The sequence below is a fragment of the Myotis myotis genome, unplaced genomic scaffold (genome assembly GCF_014108235.1).
Source record: "Myotis myotis isolate mMyoMyo1 unplaced genomic scaffold, mMyoMyo1.p scaffold_m19_p_2, whole genome shotgun sequence".
NCBI classification, from domain to species: Eukaryota; Metazoa; Chordata; class Mammalia; order Chiroptera; family Vespertilionidae; genus Myotis; species Myotis myotis.
Window position 1 is genome coordinate 123,104,585 of NW_023416324.1, and position 13,086 is coordinate 123,117,670.

Here is a 13,086-nt window from a genome sequence, read left to right on the forward strand (position 1 = left end):
TAGATTCACTTGTTGATAGATGAATATTTGTTGTTCATAATTTGTATCTTTACCTTTTTCTTCTTCTTCCTCTTCTTAAAGGATACCTTTCAGCATTTCATATAATATTGGTTTGGTGTTGATGAACTCCTTTAGCTTTTCCTTATCTGTGAAGCTCTTTATCTGACCTTCAATTCTGAATGATAGCTTTGATGGATAAAGTCATCTTGGTTGTAGGTTCTTGCTACTCATCACTTTGAATATTTCTTGCCACTCCCTTCTGGCCTGCAAAGTTTCTGTTGAGAAATCCCCTGACAGTCGTATGGGTATTCCCTTGTAGGTAATTGAGTTTCTTTCTCTTGCTGCTTTTAAGATTCTCTCTTTGTCTTTTGCTCTTGGCATTTTAATGATGATGTGTCTTGGTGTGGTCCTCTTTGGATCCCTTTTGTTTGGGGTTCTCTGCACTTCCTGGACTTGTAAGTCTATTTCTTTCACCAGGTAGGGGAAGTTTTCTGTCATTATTTCTTCAAATAGGTTTTCAATATCTTGCTCTCTCTCATCTTCGGGCACCCCTATAATTCTGATGTTGGTACGCTTGAAGTTGTCCCAGAGGCTCCTTACACTATCTTCGTATTTTCAGATTCTTCTTTCATTTTGCTTTTCTGGTTGGGTGTTTTTTGCTTCTTCGCATTTCAAATCTTTGACTTGATTCTTGCGCTCCTCTGGTCTGCTTTGGGTGTCTGTATAATATTCTTTATTTCAGTCAGTGTATGCTTAATTTCTAGTTGGTTCTTTATCACAACATCGAGGGTCTCATTAGATTTCTTGTAGATCTCATTAAGTTTATCGGCAGTTTCTAGAAAATTATTGAAAGACCTTAAAAGTGCGGTTTTGAGCTCTATATCCTCCATTTCTGTCATGTTTCTTTGTCTCTGCATTTTTTATGCTTTCTTGGTGCACCCCCTTGTGGTCTTTGTGCGAAGTCTTGTTGTAGTTAAGCTTTGATTGGTGTAGGTAAACTGGGGGTGATTTGACCTCCAGGCCAACTGGCTATGAGAATCAGCTGTGTCTGCAGTGGGAGAACTTCTGTGCTGGATCTCTAGGGTGGTGCTAATCTAGCCTTTGCCTGAGGCTATCCAGCAAATGCCTCTGTGCAGGGCTTGGGCGGGGTGGGTCCCAGGAGATCTACAGGGCGGGCAGAGCGAGCAGTTATGGCTGCTCTCAGTCCCATCCCCAGGGGCTCTGCCTCTCAGAGTCCCAGCAACCGCTGCAAACCTCGGAGAGAAAGCTGCCTTCGAGTTCTGACCGAAGCCAGACAGTCCCTTTTGAGTCTGGGTCCCTAGAGACTCGCCCGGATCTGGAGCTGAGAGTCTGAGACTCCCTCCCAATTGAAACAGACAACCGGACCCTCAGCTGCCAGCCTGCTCCGCATGCACTCCGCACCTTAGTATTTTACTTCAGCACTGCGCCTCCTCTGAGTCTCAGTATGCTTTTCTTTTTCCTCCTAGTTGTAGAACTTCCACTCAGCCAGCCTTCCTGTGGTTCTGGATGATGTCCGTCCCGTCTTTTAGTTGTATTTTTGAAGTGGTTGTTCGAGGCAGCAAACGCCGGTGTTTACCTATGCCGCCATCTTGGTTTCTCAATTGGTTAATCTCTTGCCACCCTCCTTCTCCCCTTCCCTCTGAGGTTCATCAGTCTGTTCCATGTTTCCATGCCTATGCAGTAAGGGTCTTCCCCCTGGTGATCAGTGCATATCATAGCTACCAGTTGAATGGTTGACCAGTTGAACGGTTGCTTAGGCTTTTACACACATATAGATAGATAGATAGATGATAGATAGATAGATAGATAGATAGATAGATAGATAGATAGTACAACAGAGTGAAAATATTTCTAACAAATTTTATATTGATTACATTTTAAGAGATTTTTATATACTGTGTAAATAAAATGTATACTTATTAAAATTCATTCAACTATTCTCCTTTTACTTTTTTAACACTGTACCCAAAATTTCTGAATTACATAAGTGGCTTATATTGTATTTTAATTGAGCCGTGCTGCTTGGACAATACATCCTATAAATAAATGGCTGATATGCAAATTGGACCCTCAACTAGGAGTTTGACCAGGAGTTCAACCAGGGGACAGGGCTGGCCAGCCAATCTCCTCTGTCCCCTCCCCCCAGTTGGCCCGGCCCGATCAGGGCAGACCGAACAGACCCCACCATGCACAAATTCATGCACAATACCACTAGTATATATAAAATCAAAACTTTTTTAAAATTAGGTTCCTTAGGGTATAATTTATATGCAGTAGGACTCTTTTACATGTATCTTTCTATAAAAGTTGACAGATATATACAGTCATGTAACCACCACAATCAGGACATAATACATATTTTTTATGTATTATTGACTTTAAAGAGAGAGAAAGGGAGAGGGAGAGAGAGAGAAACATCGATGTGAGAGAGAAAACATCTGATTACCTGTCTCCTACACACACCCTAACCAGAGATCAAACCTGCAACCTTTTGGTGCATGGAACAATGCTCAACCAACTGAGCACACTGGCCAGGGAAGGACATAATACATTTTCATCACCCCAAAGACTCCCTTATGCTCCTCTATAATCAATTCACACCTCCTACCTGCAAACTGTGACAACTGTTTTCTGTCCCTATAATTTTGCCTTTACATAATGTCATATAAATGGAATAATATAGCATGTAGACTTTTGAGTCTGATACAATCAAATTTTAAATACTACATCATTCTATGGTACTAAAGGATTTTTACTATTCTGATATTTCCTTTCCTTGTATTATAAACATTTTTCCAAGGCCTATTTTTTTCAGTTATTCTACTTTCAATACTGAATTTTCTTCCTTGTCACTATTATAGTAATGTATTTATACTTCTAGAATAAAACTAAGCAGATTGCATTATAGTTATTTATATACAGGCCCTCCCTCCAAATAGATTGTAAGCCAAAAGTCAACAAACCCCACAGAAATAAAAAGGATTGTAAAAAATACTACAAGCAACTCTACTACAACAAACTGGACAACCTAGACAAAATGGACATATTCTTAGAAAAATACAAGCTTCCAAAACTCAATCAGGAAGAATAAAAAAACCTGAATAGTCCGATAACTACCAATGAAAGTGAAGCAATAATCAAAAATCATTCAGCAAGCCGAAACCGGTTTGGCTTAGTGGATAGAGCGTCGGCCTGCGGACTGAAGGGTCCCGGGTTCGATTCCGGTCAAGGGCATGTACCTGGGTTGCGGGCATATCCCCAGTGGGAGATGTGCAGGAGGCAGCTGATCGATGTTTCTCTCTCATCGATGTTTCTAACTCTCTGTCTCTCTCCTTTCCTCTCTGTAAAATATCAATAAAAAATATATTTAAAAAAAAAAAAAAAAAAAAAATCATTCAGCAAACCAAAGCCCTGGTCCGGATGACTTTAAAGGGGAGTTCTACCAAACATTCAAAGAAGAACTAAAACCTATCCTCCTCCAGACTATTCCAAAAAATTCAAGAGGAAAGCACACTTCCAAGCTCTTTCTATGAAGCTAGCATTACCCTAATTCCAAAACCAGAAAAAGACATCACAAAGAAAGAGGACTACAGGCCAATACCCTGATGAACATAGGTGGTAAAATCCTCAACAAAATTCTAGCAAATCGGATCCAGAATCACATTAGAAAGATCATACACCAAGACCAAGTGGGATTTGTTCTGGGGATGCAAGGATGGTACAATATCCGCAAATCAATAAATGTGATACATCGCATAAACAAATTGAGAGACAAAAATCACATAATCATATCAATCCATGCAGAAAAAGCATTTGACAAAATCCAACACACTTCCTTGATAAAAAGCCTACAACCAACATGACACTCAATGGGCAAAAATTGAAACCATTCACCTAAGAACTGGAATAAGACAAGGATGCCCACTCTTACCACTCCGGTTCCACACAGTACTGGAAGTTCTAGCCATAGCGATCTGACAAGAAGAAATAAAAGGCATCCAAATTGGAAAAGAATAAAAATGTCATTATTCACAACTGACATGATATTGTACATAAAAAAAAAACCCTAAAGATCCCATCAAAAAACTACTAGACTTAAATGAATTTGGCAATGTAGCAGGATACAAAATTAACACCCAGAGTCTATGGCCTTTTTATACACCAATAATGAACTCACAGAAAGAGAAACTAAAAAACAATCCCAATTACCATTGCAACAAAAAAATTAAGATACCTAGGAATAAACTTAACTAAGGAGGTAAAAGACCTCTACTCGGAAAACTACAGGACATTAAAAAAAGAGATAGAGGAAGACATAAACGAATGGAAGAATATACTGTGTTCATGGATTGGTAGAATCAACATCATTAAAATGTCCATGCTACCCAAAGCAATCTACTGATTCAATGCAATCCCCATTAAAATACCAACGGCATATTTCACAGACCTAGAATAAAATCTCCAAAAATTCATATGGAATTAAAAAAAAAAATATAGCCACAGCAATTCTGAGAAAAAAGAACAGAGTTGGAGGGATCATAATACCAGATACCATGCTATATTACAAAGCCACTGTTCTCAAAACTGCCCGGTACTGGCACAAGAGCAGACATATAGACCAATGGAACGGAACAGAGAACCCAGAAATCGACCCAGGCCATTATGCTGAATTAATATTTGACAAAGGAGGAGAGAGCATACAATGGAGTCAAGACAGTCTCTTCAATAAATGGTGCTGGGAAAATTAGTCAGGTACATGCTAAAAAATGAAATAGACAACCAACTTACACCGTACATAAAAATAAACTCAAAATGGTTAAATGGCCCTAAGTGGTTTGGCTCAGTGGATAGAATGTCTCAGGCTAAGGACTGAAGGGTCCCAGGTTCGATTCCGGTCAAGGGCATGTACCTTGGTTGCCTGTACCTACTGGGCACATCCCCATGGGGGGGGGGTGTGCAGGAGGCAGCTGATGGAGGTTTCTCTCTCATTGATGTTTCTAACTCTCTAACCCTCTCCCTTCCTCTCTGTAAAAAAAAATCAATAAAATATATATATTTTTAAAAATGGTTAAATGACTTAAATGTAAGATGGAAAACCATAAAAATCTTAGAAGGCTCCATAGGCAGCAAAATATCAGACATATGTCATAGCAATATCTTTACCGATACAACTCATAAGGCAATGGAAACTAAGGAGAAAATAAATAAATCAATCATCCCAAAGATGCAAATCAAAACAACAATGAGGTGCCATCTCACACCTGTCAGAATGGCTATCATCAACAAATCAACCAAGGCAAGTGCTGACGAGGATGTGGACAAAAAGGAACCCTCATGCACACTTGGAGGGAATGCAGACTGGTGCAGCCACATGGAAAACAGTATGGAGATTCCTCAAAAATTAAAAATGGAATTCCCATTCGACTCAGTAATTTCACTTCTGGGAATATATCCCAAAAAACCAGAAACACCAATCAGAAAGGACATATGCACCCCTATGTTCATAGCAGCACAATTTACAATAGCTAACATTTGGAAACAACCAAGTGCCCATCAGCAGATGAGTGGATTAGAAAACTGTGGTACATCTACACAATGGAATACTATGCTGCTATAGAAAAAGAAGAAACTTTTACCATTTGCAACAGCATGGATGGACCTGGATAGCATTATGGTAAGCAAAATAAGCCAGTCGGAAAAAGATAAATATCAATGATCTCACTCATATGTAGGATATAATGAACAACATAAACTCATGAACAAAAATAGATCCAGAGACAAAGAAACACTGAACAGACCATCCAAACTCAGAAAGAAGGCAGGGGAGGGGGTGGGGGGATAAGTGATCAACCAAAGGACTTGTATGCATGCATATTAGCATAACCAATGCACACTGAAACTGGTGGTGCGGGCTTGTCCTGGGGCGCAGAGGTGGCGGGGGTGGGAGGGGTGGGGATGGGGAGGGGCTCAATTGGGGGAAAAATAGACATATGTAATTCTTTAAACAATAAAGAAAAAAAAAAGCCTAACCTTTAAAACTACTATGCTTTACATAGGGTTAACTATCCACAGTGAAATTAACAGAACAGATAACAAAACTGAGAAGTGTTTCCCTTTGTGTTATAAAAAAGGTGAAGGAAAAGTAAATTAAGTGATAAAGAAGTTTACCCTTTCGATCAGATATCTACTTTTATTGAGATTTCAAAAATGTTACCAGTCTATAGAGGATCCAAGAACTACAATACCGGCTAACGAGATGCAAATGCCAGTGGAGATTTAACTAACACCAATATTTTCACCCAGATTGCTATTGGGTGTTTTTAGAGCTTGCTAACAAAGTTGAGTAAATTTGGAGTAGTCTGCCTAACACTATTTTTCTCATAAACTCTTATTTCTGGTACATGGTTTTACAGAATATAATGTTTTCAGGAACACATATATCACATGATAGCAAAATATTTATACTACATGAAGGTAAAGATTAATAAAGTTTGTGGCTCTATCTGAAAAATGAAATTTTTCTAATCACTTATTTTCATCTCATCATTTACATGAAATATAATAAGTCTATGTTTCAAATAGATTAATAAGATACTAATACCATCATTAATGCTTTCAAAATACTTACTGAAATCTCCAGTAAGAAAAACCCCTTCTGCTCCAGGGGCCCATTCCTTGCAGTATAAGCCGCCATCTGCACATCTGTGGACCCCAAAGGATTCATAGCCTCTGGAGAACTTATCAATGCCACCTTCATTCTCTCCAATGTTCTCCAAAGTCTGGTTAAACCGCTTATACCTGTGAAAAGTGCAAAAGAAGAAAGTAACAAAATTAAATTATTTTGCTACTGTAATTAAGTAGCTGTTTTACTCTTATTCAGAAAAAGCGGGGGGCGGGGGGGAGATACCATTAAAGAAGACATGTGAATAATTTCATTTATTGGTAGATGTTACCTGGTAGGTAAAATAATTCTTATCTCAAATAAATAGTAAGTAATTCCACTAACATTTTTTAGCATTTCAATCACTTTGCCATGAGAGGAAATAGGATAATTATTTTGTTCCATGAAATTTTAAAATCAGCATTATAGCAATTTCTATGTCAAGAGAGTATAATGAAGGATCATTCTATATCTTTCTCCTCTAAACCCTAATAAAATGACAGAAAAATAGTAAAAAACCAGCCAGAAAGATAAAATTCCCCAACAGCAGGTTTTGGCACATTTTTCCTGTTAAGGGGCAAAGAGTAAATATTTCTGGCTTTCCCAGCCTCTGTTCCAACTCAGCTGTGTCTCTGAAGCAAGTAAGTGGCCAAAGGCAATATGTAAATGAATGAGTGTGGCTGTGGCCCAATAACTATTTACAAAATCAGGTGGCAGGGCCAAATTTTCCTAACCCTACCTTTAGCAAAAGCATGGAGAGAACATAGATCACATCAAACTACTAGAGGCATGTCCATATTCAAAATTGGTAAAAACAAACAAACAAACAAACAAAAAACTACTGCTGTTTTCACTAATACCCCCCAAATCTGGGAAGAAGCAAACTACAACAAAACTTGTAAAACTATGTGGCAGGTGCTCTCTATCAGAAGTGAAGGTTTCAGGACTACACAATGAGTTAAGCCAGTGGTTCTCAACCTTCTGGCCCTTTAAAACAGTTCCTCATGTTGTGACCCCCAACCATAAACTTATTTTCGTTGCTACTTCATAACTGTAATTTTGCTACTGTTATGAATCGTAATGTAAATATCTGATATGCAGGATGGTCTTAGGCGACCCCTGTAAAAGGGTCATTCGACTGCCAAAGGGGTTGCGACCCACAGGTTGAGAACCACTGAGTAAGCAATGCCAATAAGCCTCTCCTGCACTTCCCCATACCCTGATGGGTGAGCAATAAAAGTACCAGAAAGATGGCATTAGGGCAGTGATGGCAAACCTTTTGAGCTCAGCATTTTGAAAAACCCTAACTTAACTCTGGTGCCGTGTCACATATAGAAATTTTTTGATATTTGCAACCATAGTAAAATAAAGATTTATATTTTTGATAGTTATTTTATATATTTAAATGCCATTTAACAAAGAAAAATCAACCAAAAAAATGAGGTGACACGCGTGTCATAGGTTCGCCATCACTGCATTAGGGCATATACAGGGAACATATAAAATTTAAGAAGCTAATACAGAACAAAAGAACCTTTCCACATATCTTTCACATTATACTTCAACTTATTTTAAATGAATTCACTAAAAATAAAAGTTGAGAGATTATATGACAAAACAACAGAATAAGTAAAATTGGACTACAGACCTAAGGAAACAAAAGGAGGAACAAAATACATCATTGGGAAATAATAAATGAATTAGAATTAACAAAGAACAAAATGCACATATAGCAAAAATAGCAAGTTATTAGCTAACTGAATAAATTGAGAATTGATGTAATTAAATGAAGAATAAAAAGACAAAGAAATTGAATATATTAAAGGGAAGCTAAGAGAAATGCAAAAATTGACTCCAAAAAATCCAAATAAGGATAGCTGGTGAATCTTAATAAAAATAAAATGGATATAGAAGATGTAAAACTGGAAATTTTTCCCTTAAGAATTAAATCTGCATATTAAAAAGAGAGTACTGTGTTGCAAAATGAAGAATAAAAAAACAAGCACACAAACATGCACACGCAAAACCTCCCAGTTTAAGCTACTGAAATTCAAAGAATAAAAAAAATAATTCCATAGACAACCAGGTACAAAAGAGTGAGGAGAGGGGTTTTTTTGCAAAGGAACATTACCTTCAAGATCAAAAACCCACATAATTCTGAGAAGTAAAAGCAGTAATCTAAATAAAGATATTATATAAGTTCCTACTCAAGCATAAGGAATTATTAAAATATTGTCAAATTTAAAATAATTCTAAGTCTATGGCAATTAAAAGACTAAAAATGCAAACTCACAGAAATAAATGAACAGTCATTGCAGCAGTGTGACTGAGCCCTGAATCTTTAAATATAGAACCATGGCTATATTCGCAAGTGAATATACAATAACAAAAAGAAATGAACAAAGTAAAAGTTTTATTATTAGAAAATAAAAAAAACAGATGAGTGAAAGGAAGATGGGATAAAGTACAAGAATGTCAGACCCTTATTTTATAACAGTCACTGTTGTGACTAAAATTTAAGGTTGTCATCAGTATACTTTTTAATCTATTAATTTTAGATGGGCAATTTAGGAAATAACATTTCTGAATATTACTTCAGAAATGTTATATAGGAATTTCAGCAATTTCTTTCATTTTGGTGCTGTGACTTGGATTGCTTTATCATGGCATAGTATGGCAGGATCCCAGAGGAGCACACCCAGGACCACCTTGTAGACCCAGACCATGCTAGGTACCACCAGGGGCCCTTGTGCCCCATTGGCTCCCCACATTGCATCTGGTGAACTTGGGTGCATTTTTCTTGGAATCCCAGACCTTCCTGTTTTAAGGTAAGAAGCCATAACTTTATTTGAGCTGTTTTTTTAAAATCCTGAAGGTGGAGCTGAAGATTAAGGGTCAAGATAACTTAGGAGGAGAGGAAGAAAAAAAAAGTGGCTGTCTTTTTGTTTTGTTTTGTTTTGTTTTTTTAACTTTGGCTTTTTAATTGGAATTGCTTTCTGAACAAAACCTTTTGCTGGATAAATGAGAGCCTGAACTCATAAGGAGCATTTCCTCCCTCCTGCTTGAATTTCAGGTCTTGTTAGGTGACTAAGAATCTCTGTGGAGGTGCCCAAGATTGTTTCTCATAATATGCAGCGATTCCATAGGGAATTCCAACACAACTCTAATTAAATAATTGATTCGTCTTGGGATGTACACACAAACATTGGTTACTTAGTATTCCAAGTCCTCACGGTTGTATTATACAGCTGGGGAGAAAAACCAAGACATGCAAGAGGGTTCAGATGACTCAGGAGGTGAGAGCCCCTTGTATGGACGGAAATGATGGGGAACCTCTGGTAGGGCTAGCTAAGGCCAGAGGCCATCGAATAGCATGTCTCGCTTAAGGAAATTGGCTTCATGTTGAGTAGAATCCATCTATCTAAGCAGAATAAGCCCATCACCACAGTGCCATGCCATCACTGTGACCATTGGTAAGTCTGCCCTCAGAGCACGGGGTAGCACTCAACATCCAGGTAGTTCCCAGGCAGCAGGGTACCTGCCCTACTATACCACAGGACAGCCCAAGACAGTCCAGGGACTTGAAGGAACGCCTCTAACTCTCAGCTTGTTACGTATCTGTCTCTCTATAGATGGGGAGCCAATCCACAGTGGCTTAAGAGATCCTTTTTGGAGGTATATTCTCACCAACTGGGAAAAATTTAACCCTGAGTCCCTCAAGTTTGTTTTGCAACCCAGCCTAGCCCCAATATGAAGTGGTCAATGGAGAGGCTTGGCCAGTTAATGGCACCATTAATTTTAATACTATCTTACAGCTAGACTTATTTTGTTTCACCAAAGGGAAATGGACAGAAGTTCCATATATGCTGTAGGCAGTTAGACAGATGAGCAGAGCAAGGACAATGGACTAGGTATAGAAGACCATAAGGGTAGAAAGCCCCAGGTGCCTAACAATGGACAATCAATTGTAGGGTGGGACCTGGCCTCCAGGGTCATTTTTCGCCCCCTTAGCAGATGCTGGTCTGGACTCCCTGATCTTTCCTGCCTGGAGATAACATCTATGCCTCAGTTGTATTTCAGTTCCAGGCATAGATAAGCATTATAAAACCAGCCTAGCTGACATCAGGACCAGCTACATTGAATAACAACCCCTTCCCTAGTGCTGGCCAATCAATCAATGGAGACCACAACCCTGAATGGACACACCTGGAAAACTGCTCAATGTTCTATAAAGATATTTCTCTGGGACCTCCCCTAAAATCTCCAGCCTTAAAACCCTTAGGATGGAGGACCCAGCGCTCTGTCCCCACTGGGAACACAACCTGTGCCTTTCCTTTCCCTTCCCACTCCCCCTCCCAGCCCCAGGCACATTACCATTAGCGTCCTCGCTCCCGAGCTCCAAGGGGTCTTCCTTTACCTCCAAACTTTCCTAAGCCCATTTCTTCTAGGAATGACTTCTTCTACCTCTGTGACTTACCAAATAAATGTTCTCTTACAGTTTGGGTCTTGCTCTGAATTCTTTCCTAGCCAGAACCCAAGTACCAAGGTTGCTGAACACAGGTTTTGTCTTACCCCACCAATTAGACACCTGGTGCCATTCCCACTGCCTACAACAGTGGTTCTCAACCTTCTGGCCCTTTAAAACAGTTCCTCATGTTGTGACCCCCAACCATAAAATTATTTTCATTGCTACTTCATAGCTGTAATTTTGCTACTGTTATGAATCGTAATGTAAATATCTGATATGCAGGATGGTCTTAGGCAACCCCTGTGAAAGGGTCGTTCGACCGCCAAAGGGGTCACGACCCACAGGTTGAGAACGGCTGGCCTACCACATATCCAAGCCTTTATGGCTCTCAGAGAAGACCTAAGCTATGTACTATCTATAAACTAGGAAAAATGTACCCAGACGGAAAAAAAAAAATTCCAACATTATGTGAATAGATTTGTCAGTCCTTTGTCAATATTTGGGTGACAACCCAATTCTTTAGGTATTCAAAAAGACTGTCCTTTTTTTTTTACAAGTGAATTCTTTATAGGATCAGATGTGTGGCTCCAGAAACAATTCAAATCCCACCAAATCCTTTTACCTCTCCAAAACCTCTCCTATTCATCTCAAAAAACTTATAGGTAACTGGCTTTATGAAACCAAAGTAATTCCAGAAGCTTGCATTTCTTTACATGTACCTGTGAAATATAAATACCTAGTCTTCTTTAAGACCTCTTATCTGGGCCATCTTTTAAAATGCAAATTTCAAGGAGGTAAATTGTTCCTTTCTAAATTAGTTAAGATTTGATTAAAATATTATTGAATATCTAATTATTCTGAAGTAACATAAAATACTAAAATATTGATGGCTAAACAGATCTTAAGTTTACTGACTTTTGGCTTTTTATTACAGAGAAACTGGAAAATAGATTTGGAGCTGTTAATGAATACCTTATGTTTTATTAAAAATGTGTCTCTTGCCAAAACCAGATTGGCTCAGTGGATAGAGCGTCAGCCTGCGGACTGAAAGGTCCCAAGTTCGATTCCGGTCAAGGGCATGTACTTGGGTTGCGGGCACATCCCCAGTAGGAGATGTGCAGGAGGCAGCTAATCGATGTTTCTCTCTCATCGATGTTTCTAACTCTCTATCTCTCTCCCTTCCTCTCTGTAAAAAATCAATAAAATATATTTAAAAAAAAAAGTCTCTTAAAAGTATGAATGTTTGTCAATGGAAGAGTATAATTCTAGAAGTTAGGTTGAACTGTGGACCACCCAAACAACAAATTAGACAATAGCCATTAAAAAGAACAAGGTAGAGAGATATGTGTTGATAGGGGAAGATGTAGAAAAAGAAGTTGCAGAGCAATTTTCCACAGAGCATGTATTTGTATAAAGAAAATATAGATATAATTATGGTTGGCATGTAAATCCATTTTCATAGGGCTTCATGCTGAGCACCTGGAAATTTCAAAGGCCTGGAGCAGGCAGGGGCCTTAAGCATCCCTAGAACCACCACACTCACATATTTGCATAATGAGCTTGCTGTATCATCAGGGAACTGTTTTGCAAGCCACCGAATCTGATCAGTACAGTGAAAGGCTTATGGGAATGGTAGGTGTGGGTGGAGTATTTCATATATGACCCCTTTTTGTATGTATATGTAACAAATATACCTAAACACACACACACACACACACACACACACACACACACATGTTTTTTTAAAAATGCAAATTATATTCAATCTGCTACCTGAAACAAATTAAATTTTAATGAAATGACATAATTTGAGTCTCATTAACAATCTATTTTCCATGGGACACAAATTGAATTGCCCACAGAAGCCAGGCAGGTATCAAAAATATGAAGAGCTGGCCCCACAGAAGAAACACAAAAGTGAGAGCCTGATAACAAA

The 13,086-nt window shown here is 38.5% G+C and overlaps 1 protein-coding gene across 1 annotated transcript in view; it reads right to left on the reverse strand.

Annotated features, from left to right (window-relative positions):
* Window positions 1–13,086, reverse strand: part of GBE1 (1,4-alpha-glucan branching enzyme 1) — a 359,283-nt gene that overhangs the window by 280,324 nt on the left and 65,873 nt on the right. Inside the window, exon 2 of the mRNA XM_036353073.1 lies at window positions 6,650–6,819. Within this exon, the coding sequence (XP_036208966.1) occupies window positions 6,650–6,819 (170 nt within the window). The remainder of the gene's footprint in view (window positions 1–6,649; window positions 6,820–13,086) is intronic.